This window comes from Dipodomys merriami, unplaced genomic scaffold (genome assembly GCF_024711535.1).
Source record: "Dipodomys merriami isolate MVZ:Mamm:240054 unplaced genomic scaffold, mDipMer1.0.p SCAF_148, whole genome shotgun sequence".
Lineage (NCBI taxonomy): Eukaryota > Metazoa > Chordata > Mammalia > Rodentia > Heteromyidae > Dipodomys > Dipodomys merriami.
In genome coordinates, this window is record NW_027202804.1 from 3,076,849 (window position 1) to 3,096,960 (window position 20,112).

The 20,112-nt window shown below is 57.0% G+C and overlaps 1 protein-coding gene across 4 annotated transcripts in view; it reads left to right on the forward strand.

Moving 5' to 3' along the window:
* The first annotated feature begins 3,254 nt into the window (after positions 1-3,254).
* Positions 3,255-20,112, forward strand: part of LOC138826704 (breast cancer anti-estrogen resistance protein 1) — a 32,781-nt gene continuing 15,923 nt past the window's right edge. The window contains exon 1 of one of the 4 annotated variants that reach the window (XM_070021955.1): positions 3,255-3,409. In XM_070021955.1, coding sequence (XP_069878056.1) covers positions 3,398-3,409 — 12 coding nt within the window. In that variant the 5' untranslated portion in view covers positions 3,255-3,397. Of the gene's footprint in view, positions 3,410-17,142; positions 17,285-18,033; positions 18,140-20,112 lie in introns of those variants that run through there. The other 3 variants (XM_070021953.1, XM_070021954.1, XM_070021956.1) reach the window with 3 other exon arrangements.

Here is a 20,112-nt window from a genome sequence, read left to right on the forward strand (position 1 = left end):
CTGGCAGATTTATCTGCCTGGGCTGGCTTCAAACTGCAATCCTCAGATCACAGCCTCCTCAGTAGTTAGGATTACAGGTGTGAGCTACCAGTGCCCAGCGTGTGAGTGCATTTTGTAGGATAAATTCCTGAAACTAGGGCATCAAAGCATCCATACCTGTGAGGGGCTTGGGCCTCCTCTTGCCAGGCTATCTGGTGAAGCCTCAGCGTTTGCACTTGTTCCCATGACCAGAGACAGATATGCTTACACTGAGCCAGTGGACTCCTACATTGGCCGCACAACCATCGTAGAAGCCCAGGCTGTGATGTCCAATGAAGGAGGAGCTGGAATCATGGATCTCTCTATACAACTTAGACTGTTGTTACCCAAGTCTGCAACCTGAGGGCAAAAGCGGGACTCTGAATGGGGTCTTAGGGGAAATATTGGGTCCTCCTAAATCTCCTAAGGCTAGATGAATATGGCCCCTAAATATATCCTCACCCTGACCAGGCACTGGTAAAGAGATACAATTAAAGGTGATTTGTGGTTTAGCCAGGTGCAAGTGGTTTATGCCTGTAATGCTAGCTACTCTGGAAGCTGAGATCTGAGGATCATAGTTCAAAGCCAGCCTGGGCAGGAAAGTCTGCGAACCTTTTTTTTTTTTTTTTTTGGTCCGTTGTGGGGCTTGAACTCTGGGCTTGGGTGCTATCCCTCAGCTCTTCAGCTCAAGGAGAATGTTCTACTGCTTGAGCCACAAAGCCACTTCGGGTTTCTAGTGGTTTATTGGAGATAAGAATCTCACGGACTTTCCTGCCTCGGCTGGCTTTGAACCAAGATCCTCAGATCTCAGCCTCCTGAGTAGCTAGGATTACACGCGTGAGCCACTGGCGCCCTGCATGTGAAACTATCTCCAATTAACCAGGAAAAAGCTGCAAGTGGAGCTGTGGTTCAAGTAGTAGATCACTAGCCTTAAGCAAAAAAGCTCAGGGACAGTGCCCCAGTCTGGAGTTTAAGCCTCAGAACCAGCACCAAAAATAAATAAATGACCTGGTGGGGAAGAGGAAAGAAGCCACCTCCACCCCTGTGTTCCTCTAGACATGGCAAGGTTTGAGGGGCAGAGGTATCCAGACAGTTGGCTGTGAAGCTAGTCTCTGCTTAGATTTACAAGGCCAAAGAGCCATGCCCAAATTCCTTTCTTTCTCAGTGCCAGGAACAACAATAAGCCCTACCTCTGTGGGGTCCAGAGTGGGGACTAACGGTGTGAAGGCCGGGGCCAGACCTCAATGACCCTCTCTAGAGTTGGTGCCTCGTGGGCAGCCTCGAGGTTGCTTCTGGTCTGAGCTACTCTGGACTGAGGACGGAGTTATCCTGGGATTTCTTTCTTTCTTTCTTTCTTTCCTGCAGGGCCTATCAGGAGAAACACCCATCACCTTTAGGGTTGTAAGGGAGCTGTATTAGGTCCCCTGAGGGGCTTCTCTGGTGGGGATCCCTGCCTCACACCAAAGGAACAATGCCAGGGTTTCCCTTCTCTGTATCAAGGGATGCATTATGGATGCTGTTCAGTGAGCAGCTGATGGCTTTGAGCATGGGGTACCACGGCCTCAACCACACTCCTCCCGGGAATCCATTTCCCTTTATTCCCCTCTGTTCTGGCCTGGACACCAAGAAGAGGGGAAAAGAGAAGTGGGTGAGGGCACAGAAGAACCAAAGGAGAATAGGAAGGGAGACGGAGCCTGGGGCGCAGGGAGGAGGGGCCGGGAGTCAGCACCGCAGGCAGCGTGTGGCTGGGAGCCCAGGCGCCAGGCTGAGCCCCTGCTCTCCGCCGAGGAGCCCGGGTGCCAGCTGGATGCAGGCGGGTAGGCACGGGTAGGGCTATGCGCCAGACACACACAGAGCGCCCTTTGAGGACGCGGCAGCTGTCGCCCCGACCTCCCCCTCCTCTGGTAGCTGTGGCCTCGTCTGCCCTCTCCAACACCTAGCCAGCCAGTGGGCTGAGGACACTAAGGTGCGGAAGTGGGAATTCCACTCAGAGGTTAAGAGGCGTGCCCCTGTGGAAAGTGCTGGAAGCAGGCTACAGTGAAGGCCCTTCTCAAGACCCTGTCGCTCCCATCTACTCCTGGAGGACAAAGGATGAACCAACGCCCAAGGATAATTTGAAAATGGGGGATTTTAAGGTCTGGGGGACTGAGGCCGGCCCTGAGCCTGGGGAGGCCAGCCCACCTGGCCCCTCTTTCTCCAGCCACGTTGGACCATCAACCATTACACAAGTCCATGAACCCCGGAGCACTTGCACCCCACAGAGATATTTCCCAGCGCCCCCCAGATGGGCACTCATGAATACTCCTCCTTGCGTGCGGAGCTTCTATGGTGTTCTGGACACCATGTCAAGTGTGCAACAGCTGGAGAAACTGGGGTGCAGAAAGGGAGGTGCAGGTGCTCAGGAGGCTGAGATCTGAGGACCACGGTTGGAAGCCAAGTTATGCCAGATTCCCCAGTCAACCACCAAAAAGCCAGACTCGGTGAAGCCCTGGCTCAAGCGGTAGAGCACCGGCTGGGAACGGGAAATGCCACGGGGCTGGTGTGTGGCCCAGGATTGGGGGCCAGGGGGCTTACCAGGAGACCAGTACAAAAAGCCAGATCTCCCCGTGGGGGGGGGGGGTTTCCAAAGATGAGCCAGGTCTGCTGGGGGGGTGGTCGGGAGCGGCTCATCCTGGGGATGAGGACGGAGGAGCCCGGGGCAGCGCTGGAGGGCGGGGTACCGAGGACCCCTAGGCTCCCTCTCCGTCTAGGGTGGACAGAGGTGTCCTGGACCCCGGTCCGGGGGACCTGGGATGCCCTCGGCCTGGCCAAGCCCCGCCCCGGTCCGTGCCGGCTCGCAGGGAGCTGGGATCCCGGCTGGGCCGGGTCCCCGCGGCCGGCGCCCAGCAGCAGCCGGGGGGGGGGGAATACTGTGAGGGGGGGATGGAGGGAGGGGGGTTCCGGCTTCCAGAACCGGCTGGGCGGGGCGGATGGGATCTCGTAACGGTCTGTCCGGACGCGGTCCTGCAAGTGTACAGTCAAGGTGTGGGCACAGAAGCTCCCCGCCGCCGCATTGGGCCGACAGAAAAATGCTGGGGGCCGGGGTCCTCGCCTTTAACGCGGCCCGCGGCGGAGCAGCCGCGAGGGGGAGGGGCGGCGCGGGCGGCGCATGCGCGGCGCGGAGGAGCGGCCGGACGGTCCGGCGGCCGGGAGCGCGCACGGGAGCGCGCACAACCCCGCGGGCCGCCGCCGCCGCCGCCGCCGCCGCTGCCTGAACGCCGGGCCCCCGCGCCGCGGCCCGTGAGCGGCGCGGGTCGACCCGAGCCGCGGGCCGGAGCCCTGAGCGCCCCCCACCCCCGTCCTCGCAGCTGCCCTCCGGGCCTCGGGAGCGGCGGCCAACATGTCCGTGCCGGTGAGTACCGCCGCCGCCGCCGCCGCCGCCCGGGACCCCGGCCCCGCGGCCCCGCCGCCCGGCTGCCACCCCGCCGCCCGCCGCAGGCCTGGGCCGGGCGCGCGCCCCGCGCTTTCCCCCGGCGGAGGCGCAGGTTGGGGGGCGGCTCCCCCAGGCGGCCTTGCCGGCCCGGGCGCCCCGCCGTCCTCCTCCGGGAGACCCGGCCGGGCCCGGGCGGGCGTCCCCCGGGGGACCCCCGCACGGCTGGGTCTTTGTTGGTGTCCGGAGTATTGGGGGGGGTCCCTGCCGCCCCCCTCCCGCCCTCCCCCGGACTCAGGCCTAGTGGGAAGAGGTCCCTGTCACTCCCCGGGAGCCCAGGCCCAGGCCGGCTGGGGGTCCCCCCGGCCCCCCACTCCCCGCCCGGTAAGCGTTGGGAGGCCGGGGCCGCGCCCTCGAATATCCCCGCCGCTAGCTGCTCCGTCGAGCCCTTGGGCCCCCAGCTGGGTGGCCGGGCCTGGGGCAGGGCCTGCCCGTCCCCGGAGACGCCCCCTCCCTTGGGACCGCGGGGACCTGTTGGAGCTGCGCCCCCTCCCCCAACGGAGCCACTCACTTTCTGGGAAGTTTTCTTCCCTCTCTGAACCCCAGGGCCCTCTGCCCAGCAGCTTCCCCCATCACCCCATCTGTGGGGGCTGCTCTGATGTCTGACACCCCTTCTTCCTGGCCCAGCAAGCAGGCTTGAGTAGTGGCCCCACACTTGGGCCTGACAGCCCCGGGCTGCCCGGTCTCCCTTCCTTCCTGCTGGCCGGTGAGCCCGATGACCTGAAGAGATCAGCCCGCTTTACAGACGGACAGACTGAGGAGGGCGGCCACACACTGTGTCCTGCCGGAAGAGCCACCCACCCTCTGCAGCCTAGCCCGCAGCCATTGTTTCTGTGCTGAGTCAAGGGCTTTTCCCTCTGACAAGAAGGGCAACTGGCCAGAGCCCTGCCTGGCCTGGCCTCGGGTTCCGGAGCTGCTCCTCACCTGAGGGTCTCCATCCATTCAGTGCAACAGACAGGGCAGGGCAAGTGGCCTCTTAATGAACTACCGTGGCGTGTGTGTGTCACTAACTGGAGGCGAGATGCTGTGTAAGTGCAAAGCATTGTTATTATAGAATTAAAAGACCCTCACTCCTGCCCGCCTCCAGAAGCGGTAATGCAGAGTTACAGATGCAAAAATTAGGGCTTCCAGGCGGTGGGGGATGTGAGGCCCCCAACCCCCATCTGTTCTGGTTCAGAGCATAATTGCCTCATCTCTAGAAAGAAAAGAGGGGAAGATGCCTGCCAAGCCTCTCTTCTCCAGTGTTCTGCTTTACTACAAAGGTTTGGATTGGATTTTCTTTGGCCCTGAGGCATCAGGGCCCCCACCAGCCCTGCCCCTTCGGACACTGATCCGGGGGATAAGATGGGGACCCCTAAGCCTGCTAGAGGGCCAGGGTCTCCAGGGCGGCAGTAAACAGAATGCCACTCCGACCACATCAGAGTCTGAATGGGTCTTTATTTGGGAGGTCTGTGTTTGGTTTGGTTTGCTTGCCTCGTCAGTGCAGTGCTCTGGATGGGGGGTCTGGGGTGACATGGGCTGCTGTCCTCAGCTCTGTGACACTCGGTGGCCCCCTCTGTAATTAGAGAGAGTAGGAGGGTCTAGTCTGTCTGTACCGCCAGCTTCAGCTTGTGGCCACAACTCTCAGACATTCCGCAGAGGGTGGCTGGGCCATTGGACCACTCGGCTTTCCCCTGACCCCCTGGGTAGTGTCTCAGGTGGTGGGCTAGGAGGAGAACTTCATTTCTGGTGCAGAAAATTGCGTTCGTGTACTGGAGAGGTTCAGTGGAAGCTTCCCAGTTGAGCCGCCTTGTCTATGCTTGTTCTTGGAACCAGAGCGGCCACTGCTATGTGGGGCTGGGGAACACGGTTGGGTTTTAAGCATACCCATTCATTTGGGCAGGCTTTTCCTGGACGGAGCTGACGCAGGCACTTTGACCCACAGAAATTACAAGATGCTTCAGAGGGACATGGGGGAGAGGAGGCTGGCTGAGCCAGATTGAGGTGGGTGGGACTCCCTGGAGGGTCTGGAGCCGGGATGAGGGCACCATGGTGCCCCTGGCTTTCTGTTTTCCGTCTTCTGAACGCTAAGAGCGGTGCTCAGGCAGTGCTGAAGAACAACTAGTAGAGGGCAACTCTGGACTGTTCTCTGATCTCTGCCTTACTTCTGGCGATGGCTGTCCAGAGCTGATCTGCCTCGTCTCTTCCAGCCTGCAGTTCCCACTTGAAAATGGTTGTCACTCACTTCAGATCTGGTGTGGGGCAGTGTTGAAGAGTGGCAAGATACTGGCTGCCCTGCAGGTCAGGCCAGAGGCCAGCGCCCAGCTTTCCTCTGTGGTTTGTTTCCTGTCTGTGAGGTGGGAGTGCCCGTCCAGCCCCTGCTGCGCTCCGGGATGGAGGGGTGGGTCCTTTGAAGGGGCACTTGTCAATCAGTGTGGAGTTTGTCTGGAGTGCTGGGCATGGGCTGGGCCTCCCAGGCTCAGCGAGGACCTGTGTCATCTGGCCAGTGAGCGAGGTAGAACAGGGTGGGAACCAGGCCTGGCTGAATCCAAAGCCATAAGGTGGCCATCAGCTTGGTTGGCCTCTCTAATTGCAAAGGCTTCAGCCTATTGGCCTAGGCTGCTAAGAGGTTGAGACTGCTTGTGGTTTTCCAAGCATGACTTAGTGCTGGGGATCTAGCCTAGGGGCTCACTTATGTGTAACTCAGTTCACGTCTCTGAGACAGGCAACTTGGGCTCAGAGACCAGGCAGCTCGCCCAGACCTGTGCCAACTAGACTGCTCAGGTCAGTGTAGCCTTGACCAGTCCCCGCAGTAGCCAGTGGAGATCAGTGAACTGGGTGTGCACCTGGTTGAACCTTGACCAGTGATCCTGGGGTCCCCTCTGTGCCTGGCTTTGGGCCAGCTGATATTGTGGGTGGGAGAGCTGGCCAAGGAGCCACACAGGGCTGCCCTGAGGCTCACAGCTAGCCAAGACAGCTGTGGCCTCGCAGAAAGGCCACAGCGGACAGGACACAGAGGATAGGGTGGGGAAAGTAGCCAAGTCCGAAGTCCTCAGCTCCCTTCCTGCCACAGGACCTTGGCTTTGCCTCCCCTCCCTTTGCAGGAAGTGATCCACAGCCCTCGGCCTTCTTTACTCTGGCTCATGCTCACCCAGACAGCACTGGGACGCCCCCACCCATCTATGGCTATGCATTTAAAGGTAGGGTTAGGGCTGGGGGTGAGCCACACCTAGCAAGCACTTACACTTGAGTTCAAGCCCAAGCACCACCAAAATGCCTAAGTAAATAAATAAACAAGGGATATAGCCGGGCGCTCTATAACTACGTATAGCTGATCAGGAGGCTGAGATCTGAGGACCCTTGTTCGAAGCCAGCTGGGAAAGGAGACTCTTTTTTTTTTTTTTTTGGTCCGGTCATGGGGCTTGAACTCTGGGCCTGGGCACTGTCCCTCAGCTCTTCAGCTCAAGGCCAACGCTCTGCCACTTGAGCCCAGCGCCACTTCCGGCTTTTTTCTTTTTGCTTATGTGGTGCTGAGGAATTGAACCCAGGGCCTCAGGTATGCAAGGCAAACGCTCTACCACTGAGCCACCTTCCCAGCCCGAAAGGAGACTCTTAACTCCAATTAACCACTCAAAAACCAGAAGTGGCACTGTGGCTCAAATGGTAGAGCACTAGCCTTGAGTCCAGAATGGCCCAAGGGATAGTGCCCAGGCCCTGAGTTCAAGCCTCACAACTGATAAAAACAAAACACCTCCAGGAGGCTGAGATCTGAGGATCACAGTTTGAAGCCATCCCAGGCAGGAAATTCTGTGACACTATTATCTCCAATTAACCACCAAACAGCTGGAAGTAGAGCTGTGGCTCAAAGTGGTAGAGTGCTAGCCTTGAGCAAAAGAGCTCAGGGACAGCTCCCATGCCCAGGTCCTGAGTTCAGGCCTCATGACCAACCTCCACCCCCCCCAAAAAAAAAAAAAAGAGAGAGAGAGGTGGGGGAGAGTACTCAAGCTGAGTTCAAACCCCAGGACTAGCATGGAAAAAAAAATGAAAATAAAGATGGGGTTATCGGGTTGCTGGCGGTCCCCCTGAGACTGCAGAGTGGCTCAGCGCAGGACCCATCTTCCCCTGCCCCCACCGCTTGCCTCCCCGTTTTTGCTGAACCGCCTGCTGAGGGGGTGAGGCCCGCATGGGCATGGCAGGCGCTGACCCCTGAGCAGCTGAGAGTCCAGCGGCTGCTGCAGGAGGTCTGTGCGGAGGTGGGGAGCAAGCGCTCTGAAGCAGTGCTGACTGTGCGTCTCCGCTCCCTCATCTGGGCTCTGGGGTGTCTTCAGCAGTGGGCCTGGAGTTTGGGGAGACGGTGGTAGGAAGAGGTTCTCCTAGCGGCTGCTGTTGTGAGAGTGTCACCTTTTCCACCCTCTCCTGATTCCTGCACAGGACAAGGAGGGGCTCCTCCGGCTCGGTCCTCTGAGGCTCCGCCCACCTGCCTCCAGTGGCGTTTTCTTCGTGGTTAGTGTGTGGTTCTCACCAAGGCCTTAGGAAAGGGATGGCCCGCCCCCCCCGGCCCAGCTCTAGCAACAGACTGACACCCCTCCCCCCTCTTTCTCTCTTTTTTTTCTTTAGTGCCAGTCCTGGGACTTGAACTCAGGGCCTGGACACTGTTACTGAGCTTTTTTTTTTTTTTATATATATATATTTTTTTTTTTTTAATCAGGTCTTGTGCTGTTCCATTTGAGCCACAGCTCCACTTCCAGTTTTTGTAATGGTTAATTAGAAGTAAGAGTCTCATACTGACCTGCCTAGGCTGGTTTCAAACCTCCATCCTCAGATCTCACCTTTCTGAGTAGCTCGGATTACAGGTGTGAGCCCCTGACAAGGGACCTCCTCACCCCTACTTAATTAAGCCTGGTGGGGCTATAGCTGCCACTCCTCATACACCCCTGTATCCCAAGCCAGTTGGAGATCTGGGCAGGCCAGGGGCAGAGCAGAGCTGGGCAAGGGACAATAACCCCCCCCACGGGTGGTACACCTGGTCCTCAGGCATGACCTGCAGCAGCCTGGGCTCCGACCCCCCATCACCCCACAATCACTCCAGCCATCATGGCCCCTTCAGGGAGGGAGCTCAAGGTTGTGCAGTGAGCAGAGGGAGGGAGGAGGTGGCACTTCAGAACTCTGATTTCCCACCTAGGGCTGAGGTGGTATGCCCAGAGGCAGTGTGCCCCTTTCCTGCCTCCAGGCTCCTGTCCCCATCACTGCTTCCAAGCCTTGATGTGGCTTTGTCACCCTGCCTCAAGGCTCGTCTCCGCATCTCCACCTCGGAGCTTGTGGCCTTGATGTGGCTTTGTCACCCTGCCCTCAAGGCTCGTCTCCGCATCTCCACCTCCCAGCCTTGATGCCTGGCTGCGGCTTTGTCACAGCTGCTTGCTTTCCTTGCATCCTAGCCAAACCCGGCTGGTTCTTTGTCTCACTCTTATTCATTGTTTACTGGGGCATTGCCTTCCTCTCTCCAAGACAAAAAGGGACAGGTTAGGGACTCAGTACACAAACATGCCTGCTCTGACAGGAGAGGTAATCACAGGTACTTAATTTCTTTTCTAGGGAGTTTTAGAGGCTAACAGGGCTTTCCCATAATTCTAATCTGTTATTTCATCCTTGCCAAATTCCAAGAAGGATTTGAAGTGGAAGATACGGATAGTCTTGGATCATCAAAAGATTGAAAGCTTAGTAATGTATGGGAAGGAAAAAATATTTCAGAAAGCCTTGGATAAGTAGGCATAAAAATTTAACCTTGCCAGGCACCCGTAGCTCATGCCTGTAATCCTAGCTACTTAGGAGGCTGAGATCTGAGGATCACGGTTCAAAGCCAGCCTGGGCAGAAAAGTCCATGAGACTGATCTCCAATAAACCACTAGAAAAACCGGAAGTGGCTCAAGAGGTAGAGTGCTTGCCTTGAGCTGAAGAGGTCAGGGAAAGCGTCCAGGCCCAGAGTTCAAGCCCCACGACTGACAAAAAAAAAAAAAAAAAATTAACCTTAAGCTTGGAGCCTGTGGCTCATGCCTGTAATCCTAGCTACTCAGGAGGCTGAGATCTGAGGGTCGCAGTTCCAAGCCAGCCCTGGCAGGAAAGGTGGTAAGACTCTTATCTCCAATAAACCATTCAGAAAACCAGAAGTAGTTCTGTGGCTCAAGTGGTAGAGTGCGAGCCTTGAGTTGAAGAGCTGAGGGACAGCGCCCAAGCCCAGAGTTCAAGCCTCATGACTGACAAAAAAAAAATATTAACCTTAAAAGCCAGGTGCTAGTGGCTCATGTCTGTAACAGTAGCTACTTAGGAGGCTAAGATCTGAGAATCAAGGTTCAAAGCTAGCAAGGGCAGGATTCTTATCTCTAATTAAACATCAAAAAAGTGGTAGAGCACTAGCCTTGAGGACAAAAGCCCAGAGACAGTGGCCAAGCCCTGAGTTCAAACCCCAGGAGCGGCACTAAATAAGTAAATAAATAAACAAAATTTTACCTTAAGCTCCCTGACAGCCAGGGCAAAAGAGTAATGTGGTAGGTTTAGAATTGCAGCATCTGTGGGTTGTGTGCTCATTTTTGCTTTGGTTTTTGTTTTAAATTCCAAAATAATACATATGGCCATTCATCATTTTCTTCTGTGCTTTACATCTGTTGAGATCTTTAATGCAGTAGGTTTTTTACATATCATGAAACATAGATGTTAAATATGTCATTGGATGAGGGTTTTTTCTTTCTTTCTTTTTTTCTGTCGGTTGTCTGGCTTGAACTCTGGCGTTCTACCACTTGAAGCACAGTACCACTTCTGGTTTTCTGGTGGTTTATTGGAGATAGAGTCTCAGAGCCTTTCCTGCCCAGGCTGGCTTTGAACTGTGATCCTCAGATCTCAGCCTTCTGAGTAGTTAGGATTACAGGTGTGAGCCACTGGCACCCAGTGGGTTAGGCTGTTGACGTACTATTTCTCCTGTCTAGCCCAGAGATTCTGGCTGGAATGTTTCCGAAAAACAGGAGGAGAAAGAGGATGGAGCCTGGAATCCTGCCCTCCTTCCCTCCCCAGCACAGGCTGGCCCTCCACCTAAACACCTTACCAGGCAGACACACCTGGCTATTTCTACTTCAACTCTGGAGCCCCAAACCTCTTAAGAAACACCTCTTAAGAAACCAGGAGAGGAGATGAGTTGTCAGCTACTCCTTGGGTGCCTAGGCCCCTAAGGCCTCTGCTGTTCCAGCTCTTCACACCGAAGGAAGGAGCTGAACACTGCTTGCCTGTCTGTGTTGTTTTTCTGCATAAAGAGCCTGAGCAAGATTCACATTTGTGCTCAAATGCCACCTCCTCAGAGAGCCCCCACGCCTCAGAGAGCCCCCAAACCTGAGAGCCCCTAAGCACCTTGCAGGTCAGCACCCGCTCCATCCTCCTCCTCCTGCTTTATCCCTCTCCAAGGCCTTCTCACTGCTGATGGGCGGGATTACCTGTTTGTGCCCCACACCCACAGCAGTTTTCTGGTAGGGCACCTGGCATGCATTCTGTAGGGGTGGATGATATAGGTAGACCCCACAAGTAGCCACCCCCATGTGTGGGGGAGAGACCCTGTCCACTCTCAGCATCGACTGTGGATCTAGGGGTAACAACTCTCCAAAGGTTTTGTCCTAGAGCGTCAGATAAGGTTTGGGGGGAGGAAGGGACTCTGGAGCACTGAAGAAGGGGTGTCTTTGCCGAGGATGAGGAGAGGAGGAAGGGCTTGCTGAGAGGTAGGCTGAGATGGGCCCACTTGCGCCCTGGGATGAGGTGTGCAACAGGATGGGTCTGCACTGTGACTAAGTGCTGGGTGGCTGTGCTGCTGGCAGTGGGCACCAGGATGCCCTGGTGCAGTACAGCCTGCATGTGCCATCTGACAGCCTCAGGCCAGGCCAGGCCAGGCCGCTAGCTGAGCCTTCACCAGCTGTGCACACTGAGGTGCAGTGACTGGCTGGCAGTCCCAGGGCCAGCTGGAATCGCTAATGCCTGCTCCTGTCTGAGAACTCAGCCTGGGTGAGGCCTTGGCCTGGATGTCTGGGGCAAACAAAGCCCGACTCTGTAGGCTGGAGCAGGCTCAGGTGGGATGGCCATGCTCTTGTCCAAGGAGGAAACTTCTCTTCTCCACTCTTTCCTGCACTCCATCCCAGGGTCCTCAGGCCCCAGACCCTGCTGACCCCAGACTCCGCTGACGCACTGACTTGCAGACCCTCGCAGAGGCTGGCGGTACTCTTCTGCCCCTCTATGTGTACCGCTGAGCATAGGCACCTGTGTTTTATGGACATGGCCAAGGGGCGGGCAGCAGATGGCATGTGAAGTCACCCCCTTCTGCCTGATCTGCTGGAGCTGGTTGCCATGGGAGAGGCAGGAGCATATGGCCTGGCTGGGGAGGCCTCTTGACCACGCCCTGTCCCTGCCCACCCAGCCTGAGACTGGAGCAGAGGTAGCCACAGAACTTTCTCTCTGAGGCCTGGAATTCTCTCTCTCTCTCTCTCTCTCTCTCTCTCTCTCTCTCTCTCTCTCTCTCTCTCTCTCTCTCTCTCTCTCTCTCTTTCTTATTCTCTCTCCCTCCCTATTCCTCCCCCCCCTTGTCCATTACTTCTGCCAGCCCAGCTCCTCCTTGGAGTTCTGAAGGGCTGATGAGAGGCAAGGATACGAGGACCTGACCTCAGAGTCAGCAGAGAAGACAAGGCCTTAGGTGTCCTCCTGGGCTGGGGTCAAGAGCCTCTGTCAGGGTCTAGGTGTCTTGTTGCCTTTAGCTGGGGCCTCTGCACTACTCTTCCATACTAGGAAAACCAATGGAAATAACTGAAGATATACACCTCAAGGGAGAAGGGGGAGCCGTGTGGGGTACTGATTTCTTGGGCCCCCGGCCTGGGTCTGGGGTACAGGGGACCTGAGTCAGTTTGTGCCTAGCATTCCTCAGGACATTGGCAACTCCTTCCTGTGCAGCTCTATCCCAGTCCTACCCCATCCAAGTCTCTGGTGATAGGCCTAAGGCATCAGTCGTGCTGAATGACGTGACTGCAGGAGGAATTTGTCTCTACGTGGTAAGGCTCACCCACCTTCCTCAGTCACTACTGTGATGACAAACTGTCTCATTGGTCACTCCGGCTTGGAAAGCAGGTTGATGGGAAAGCTCTGTGTAGCTTGTCACTCTCTCCCCCCAAAAGAAAATTCTGGGTGCACGCCTGGGTCTCTGGATGGGCAGTTAGGGATGTGAGCTCTGCCACTTCCTGGCAGTATGAGCTGGCCCCGGCACTGTCCTCTGCAACTGGGTAGTGTATTTCCATTCTGATTCCCAGGGCAGTGTGGAGGATCCACAAGGGGCCCTGTATTCTCACCCAGGTTTTGAGGCTGCCACTTCAATGGATGGCCCAGAAGACAGATGACAACGCCAGTGGCCTTCCAGAGACATGGGGTCTTCCTGTCCCCACAAGTACTTACCTCCGGCCTTAGGAAATCCTGTCCTGCTGCCACTCCCATAGCCAGCTACAAGCCGGCCAGCCAGCCCACCCTCATGTTGCTGGAAAGCCCGCTCAGGAGAAGAAGCCGTGTGCCGGCGTCTCACGCCTGCTCTTCCCACTCAGTTGTAGCTTTCCTGCATGATTTCGGTCTTTGAAAATGGCCTTTAGGGCTGGGAAGGTGGCTCAGTGGTAGAGTGCTTGCCTTGCATGCATGAAGCCCTGGGTTCAATTCCTTAGTACCACATAAGCAGAAAAAAACCAAAAGTGGTGCTGTGGCTCAAGTGGTTGAGTGCTAGCCTTGAGCTGAAGAGCTGAGGGACAGCACCCAGGCCCAGAGTTCAGGCCTACCAATCCCACAAGATTGGGTATTTACATTATGCTGCTCCTTTTTTACTCTTGAAAATGCTGCAGTGGACATTTTTGGGCATCAAACAAGAATAGGTCTAGGGCTGGGAATGTAGATTAGTGGTAGAGTGCCTGCCTAGCAAGCATGAAGCCCTGGGTTCAATTCCTTTGTACCTCATAAACAGAAAAAGCCGGAAGTGGTGCTATAGCTCAAGTGGTAGAGGGCTAGCCTTGAGCACAGAGAAGCTCAGGGACTGAGTTCAAGCCCTAGGACTGGCAAAAGAAAAATAAAGAATAGTTCTAGTTGGGCACGCCTATAATCCTAACTGATCAGGAGGCTGAGATCTGAGGATCTAGGTTTGAAGTCAGCCTGTGCAGACAAAGCTGAGAGACTTATTTTCAGTTAACCAGCAAAAAAGCTGGAAGTGGAAGTGTGGTTCAGGTGGTAGAATGCCAGCTTTGAATGGAAAAGGCCAAGTGAGAGTTCAAGGCCTTGAGTTCAAGGCCCAGTAGTAGTGCGCTCGCGTGTGTGCGCACGCGCACACCCCCCCCCCCAAAAGAGAATAGCTTTGTTGTGCACTGGATCTATACTGAAGCTAAGGCTCAGAATCAGAAAGCCCAGGGCACAAGCCCTGCCCCAGGGTTTTCTGCCTACCTAGGGTCTAGTAGGAGCAGCAGGGGACACTTTAATGGCCCACTGTGAATGACTATGCTAGGCCCCAGGGACAGGTGCAAGCCTGAGTTCATCCTCAGCCTGGTAGGAGGTGCCAGGCCACTCCTGGGAGGACTGACAACTGTGCAGGAGAGCCCGGTGCCCCTGTCGTGTTTATGCTTCCTCCCATCCTTCAGCAACCCCCCATCCCACCCGGCTTCAGCTGCGCCTTCTCCCCATTCTGCCAGACCCACTGTGGATGGCCCGCACCCACCTGTGTGTGGGTGCCTTCAATCCTACCCACCTACATGTGTGGACACCTGCACACCTGTGTGGGTACCTGCATGCCTGTGTGTGTTCCTCACACCTTTGTGGGTATCTGCAGTCCTGCGGGTGTACCTGCACTTGGATGTGGGTACCTGCACACCTGTGTGGACACCTGCACACCTGTGTGGACACCTGCATTCCTGTGTGTGCTTGTAGGCACACACAATTGACCACTATATTCCTGAGACTGGGGCAGCCTCCCATTTCCTCCCTCAGAGCCACTTCTGAGGTCCCACTCACTAAACACCGCATTCCCTTCTCACCACACCAGTGGGGCATGGTGAGGTGCCAGCTCCCAGTGCTGAGTGTGTAGTTTTGTCTGGGGGAGGAGGGACTTGCATCTCAGCTCTTCGTCGCTTATCGCCCCTGAGTATGACAGGAGCCTTTCGCTTTTAGCCTGAACTGTCCCTTGTCCCTAGTCCCCTTCCTGCTGCAGAGTAACCAGCGTGGCTGAGGTCTGGCAGCTTCACGGTCCTCCCTCCCCTGCTGCTAGCTCTGTCCTCCTGTGTCTGGGGGGTATGGGATGGGGAAAGGGCCCATGAACTGGGTTTGTCTCCTAGTCTGTAAAATGGGGCCCGTGCTGAGCCCATCATGCAGGATTGCTGTAGGTGCATCTGGCCCAGCGCAGTGCCCAGGCTGTGCTGGACCAGGGCACTGGCGTCCCTGTCGGCCCTCCTTGGCAGCTGCAGCTGCCGGGCCCTGAGGCTGGCCTGGCTTGGGGTGAGGATTTGTCTTCCTGATCTCTCTCAGCCAGATCCTAGTGAGTGCCCCTCCTCCACCAGCCTGGGAGGGTATCCCCCCCCCAACACAGTGGGGTGTCAGTTCTGGGGCCTTATTTCCAAAGCGGAAATACCATTCTAGGAGGCACAGGCTTGGGGGGGGGGAGCGGTGTTTAAGTGGAAAAGGAGCAAATTTTTGAAATGCCTGCGCCTGAGCCCAGTTCCCCTCCCCCACTGCCCCACTGCCGCCGCCTCCTCCTCCTCCTCCTCCTCTTCTTCCCACAGCAGCCCCACCCCCAGTGTCACTTTAACTGCTCGGGAGAGGTCTCCCATTCCCAAGGTCCTAACCAACCCCTTTTCTGTAGTGCCCTCTTTTGGTGAGCTAGAAGGAACTGGGCACCAGCCTTTTTATGTCCCTGCTCCTCTCAGAAGTAGAGACCCAGGGACAGTTGAGGACTTCCCTCAGCCCCCAACCCAGGCAGACACTTGTACATAGATCATTTGGTTCAGTCCTGTTCCCGGAAGCCTCACATGCTGGCCACTCGCTCCAGGCCGAAGGGTTGGTAGCTGGCTGGGAGGGGAAAGGAAAGGGGGCAGGAGGGGATACAGTGCCTAGGGACCAGCAGGAGATGTTCCAGGCTGCGCTCTTCTTCAGTGGGGAGTGGACTGTGTGTGGGTGACATGGAGGGCTAGTCTTGGGGAGGGTACAAGTATTGTCTAGTTGTCACAGCTCCTTATTTACCCCATGCTGTGAGTTCTACCCAAGTGCTTTTTCTAAGCCAGAGTGGGGGGAAATGCAAATGCCTGGCTTTTCAGGAGACTTGCGACCTAAGGCTCTGTTCTAAACATTTTTCCAGAAGGTTTGTGCTGGCTAGTCCTGTATTTTGCAGATGAGAAAGGACCCTCTAGAGTGGGAGAGAGCATGCCCTGTGAAACATCTGACCCAGGACTGTGGGCGAGTGACAGCTGCCTGTCAAATGGAGGAGTTGAGTAGGTGGGCCTTGTGTGTATAGCCTAGGTCATTCCTGGGAGCTCTCTGCTGAGTGAAGCCCCGTCTCCTCCATTGCTTCCCTGGTGTTGGAAGTTGACTGACAATGAATGCTCAAGGAGCTCAGGATTGCTGACTGTTGAGGGTTTGGAGCAGGTTCTAGCTCAGTTCTCCCTGCATTTCCCTGTGTGGGGGCTGTACTCAAACTCTGGCGCCCCGATTTGCTGCCTGGGGTGGCAGTCACTGACCTGCAACTTAGCAAGCTCTGTGTGTGTGTGTATGTGTGTGTGTGTGTGTGTGTGTGTGTGTGTGTGTGTGTGTGTGTGTGTGTGTAGGGCGGGGGGTGGAGCTTAGGAGAGCCAGGTGTGTGTGTGTGTGTGTGTGTGTGTGTGTGTGTGTGTGTGTGTGTGTGTGTAGGGCGGGGGGTGGAGCTTAGGAGAGCCAGGTAATTGTCCAGTTTCCCTGGGATGGCTTTTTCTTCTCCCTCATTCTCAACATGTGCGTGCACACATGTGCACACACATTCATATTCTCTCTCTCTCTCTCTCTCTCACACACACACAGACACACACAGATTGCTGAAGTAGACGGGTTGGAGCAGGTGCAGGGAATACACTGAACAGTTTTAGACCTGGACTGGTCTGGGCCGACTCAGAATGGGGGGCGGGGGACTGAGACTGCTTCGGGGCGCCTGGGCCTCACCGCTGTGTGGTCCCCCTCTAAATTCAGATCTGAGTCGAGGGGTTGACAGGTGGGGAAGGCAGAAGTCAACTTGAGGCCAGCGGGTTCTGTGGGGGAGATGGGAGCCGCAGGGCAGTGGAAAGGCAATCTAGTGTTCCCAAAGTGGAGGCGCGGCGTGGCCGGAGAGGGGCACGCTCGCGGCCGCGGTGGGAAACGACGACTGCGTGCAGGAAAAGGGATATCCCGTGCTGAAGGCCGGTTGCCGGCGGGCGGAGACCTCCCGTCCTGAGGTAGGGGCTGTCCCATGGCGTGTGCGCGTGCGCGTGTGCGCGCACCCCGGACCGCGGCTCATTTGCATGGGGATCTGCGGCGGCCTATGGACGCGCGAGGCCGGGCATGCCGGGAGCTTGGCTGGGCCAGTCCGCCGGCTCCGGCGGCGGCGGCAGCGGCGGCGGGAGGGGCGCGGTGGGACTGGCTCTGGGTGGCGGAGGCGTCCAGACCGGGAGTCGCGGCCCGGGCTGCCACGGCGCGCTCGGAGCTCCGAGTCCGCGCGGCCCGGGTGGCCGGGTGTGCGCCCGCGGGGAGCCAGGCCCCAGGCCGCGAGACACCATGAACTACCTGGTGAGTGCGTGGGGCGGGCCCGCGCGGCGGCTGCCCACCCCGGGCTGGAAGGGTTAAGCCAGTGGCATTTCCTGCGGGACCCGCGGGTCCTGGGAACTGCCGGCTGCGCCGGGACTGCGTTCCTCGGCGACGACAGCAAAGTTCCTGGACCCGGGAAAGTTGCTGGCGGGTGGCCCGCTGCCCCCCGCGCCGGCCGCTGGCTGCGTGTGACCTTGGGAGCCTCGGTGTCCCCGACCGGAGGGGTGCAGAGTCGCTGGAGGTCGCGAGGGCCTCCCGGGCCGGGAGGAGGCCGGCCGAGTACCCCGTACCCCGACTGGGTGTTAGGGTCGAGCGGGGGAAGTCGGCGTGAATGATTCACCGCCCGCCCGCCGGCGCTGGATTCCGGTGGATTCCGGGAGCGGGGCGCAGCCGGGCCGCCCAGCGCCGGGGGCCGGGGGACCCGGGCCGCGCCGGCCCCGCTGGGCGCGCTGGCTCGCGGGAGGGTGTGGCGCACTGACGGGATTTGGGGTGCACGTCGGGTGCTCCTGGCCCGGCAGCCCCCGGAGCTGGGTGTCTGGTTTGGCTTCCGTGGCCCAGCGCCTTGCAGCTCACTGCTGAGGCGGAACCCAGGGCCGCCTTGTGCGGGTCGGGAAAGCTGAGACTAGCGGGCTGAGGCAGGCGGGTGGGAAGCCTGGGTGGTTTGGCCCGCGGGGATGCTGGGGGTGAGAATCTCCTAGGGCTACAGGTTGTCTTTTTCCGCACCCTCGTGGCGAGGAAAGGTTCAGCCTAGAGGCTCTCCTGACCTGAAGTTTGGTGTGGCGTGCTCTCCTTCACAGAACGTTCGTGCATCATCTGTTCCTTGCCACGTTCAGCCAGGTGAGGTTGCCTCACCGTCCCCTCCGCGGGATGATTAGGAGCAAGTATGTGTCTGAGGATCAGGCTGGGTGCAGGGGGAGCGTGTAGGTGAGAACGCCCTTGGGGAGTAGGTGCTGGCACACCTTCTGGCACTGGCATCTGCCTCTGGCCAGCCCTGTGCAAGGAAGGAGTCCGTTGGAGCTGGGTGGAGGCAGGGCAGGGTAATGGCAGGTTCTGCCAGGAAAGTCACTTTCAGTTAGGGGGAGGAGAACTGGAGCCTCGGGCGTTACTGGGCATTACTGGTTGTTGGGAGTGAGAGTGTGAGTTCCGTTGGGCTGCACCATCTCTCTAGCTAGCCAAGGGATTGAGGTTAGGGCAGCCTCCTGTTTGTCCAGGAAAAAGACTCCTGAGATAGCCTACCTCTCACTGCACTTAGATGGAGAGTACAGATGAGAAGACTGAGGCATAGAGACAGTTTTCCTGAACTGGGTCCAGAACCTGGTCTCCATGGGTTACTCCATGTATGTCTTCGCTCCTTGCCAGGAACTCAGGGCTCTGAGGGACTGTTAACTTGATGGACCCTTTGGCTGTAAGGCTGGGCCTTTGTGGCCCTCTCCTAGCACCCATTATTCTTTCAGGAAGTCCCATCATTCTTTTCTCCTGGGCCTGGACAGCTCCTCCTCAGCCCAAGCTGTCCAGCAAGGGAGGTCAGCTCCCTGGAAGCATCCTGGAAGAGGTCATAGGAAAGTCAGATTTGGGGTATGGCAGTCACAGGGCAGTGATCATTCTTCATCGAAGGTATTGGTCATGCCTCACTTTCTCCGGGTCAGATAAGGGACATGGACGAAGGTGAAACACTGTTCTCCATCCTGTTCTGAGCATTGGGAGGATCCCAGTTGTGTTTTGTTCTCCTAACACTCCTCCTTCCTACTACTAGGTAAGAAATGGGCCATAGTCAGGCTTGGGTGGAAGAAGTTCTGAAGATTGAGGGGCAGGGCCCATCTCCATGGAACACCCTAGAAATCACAGGGTTTGGTAATTTTTTAAAACCGAAAGACCTCACTTTAGGCCTTATGACCTACTGAAAGGTATCAGGACTAGAGAGTGGCAGAGCTTGGGCTGGGAAGGTGGCTCATTGATAGAGTGCTTGCCTTGCATGCCTGAGGCCCTGGGTTCAATTCCTCAGCACCACATAAGCAAAAAGAAAAAAAAGCTGGAAGTGGCACTGTGGCTCAAGTGGTAGAGCGCTAGCCTTGAGCTGAAGAGCTGAGGGACAGCGCCCAGGCCCAGAGTTCAGGCCTCACGACCGGACCCCCAAAAAAAAAGAGAGAGAGAGAGAGAGTGGCAGAACTCCAGAGGGCTTTAGATGTGAAGATGGAGAAGCTTGAGACTGTACTGAGTGAAGTTCCTATTGTCTTTTCTGCTGACCCCTTCATGAAGACCACGTTGGGAATGAGGGTTTACTGTATCCTGGTCTGGTTCTCTCCCTAAATAAAGGATCATTTTCTCTGATCCTGGTGTCTCTGACAAGATACCACATCATAAAAGTGAACTTGAGCCAGTCCACTGAAAAAGATCTCTCACAATCCTCCATCAGGATCCTGGGATTGGAAAAGGATAGCTCCTGAGTAGATAGAGTTCTGCAGGTCCTCTTCGTGGCACTTCTCTGCCCAGCCTCCCCAGGACAGTGCCTGTGACACTTGGTCAGGAGTTGGGGCAGGGTTGTAGAGTAGATTGTCAGGGATTTGCTCTGGCTCTTGGCTGGCCCTGGACCAAGGTCATTTGTCATGGCTGCTGTAGCCAAGGTCAGAGCATGCTTGTGCAGGATGTCCCTGGAAATGATCACCTCACAGGTGGCTTTCCTTTCCATTCCTTCGCTCCACAGGCCTTTCCTCTGGCTCAGTCTCAAACGTGGAACCAAGGACCAGCACATTGACCCTGCTGTGTCCCAAGACCTCACATACTCCTGAGGCAGGCAGGCAGGTGGGCGGGCA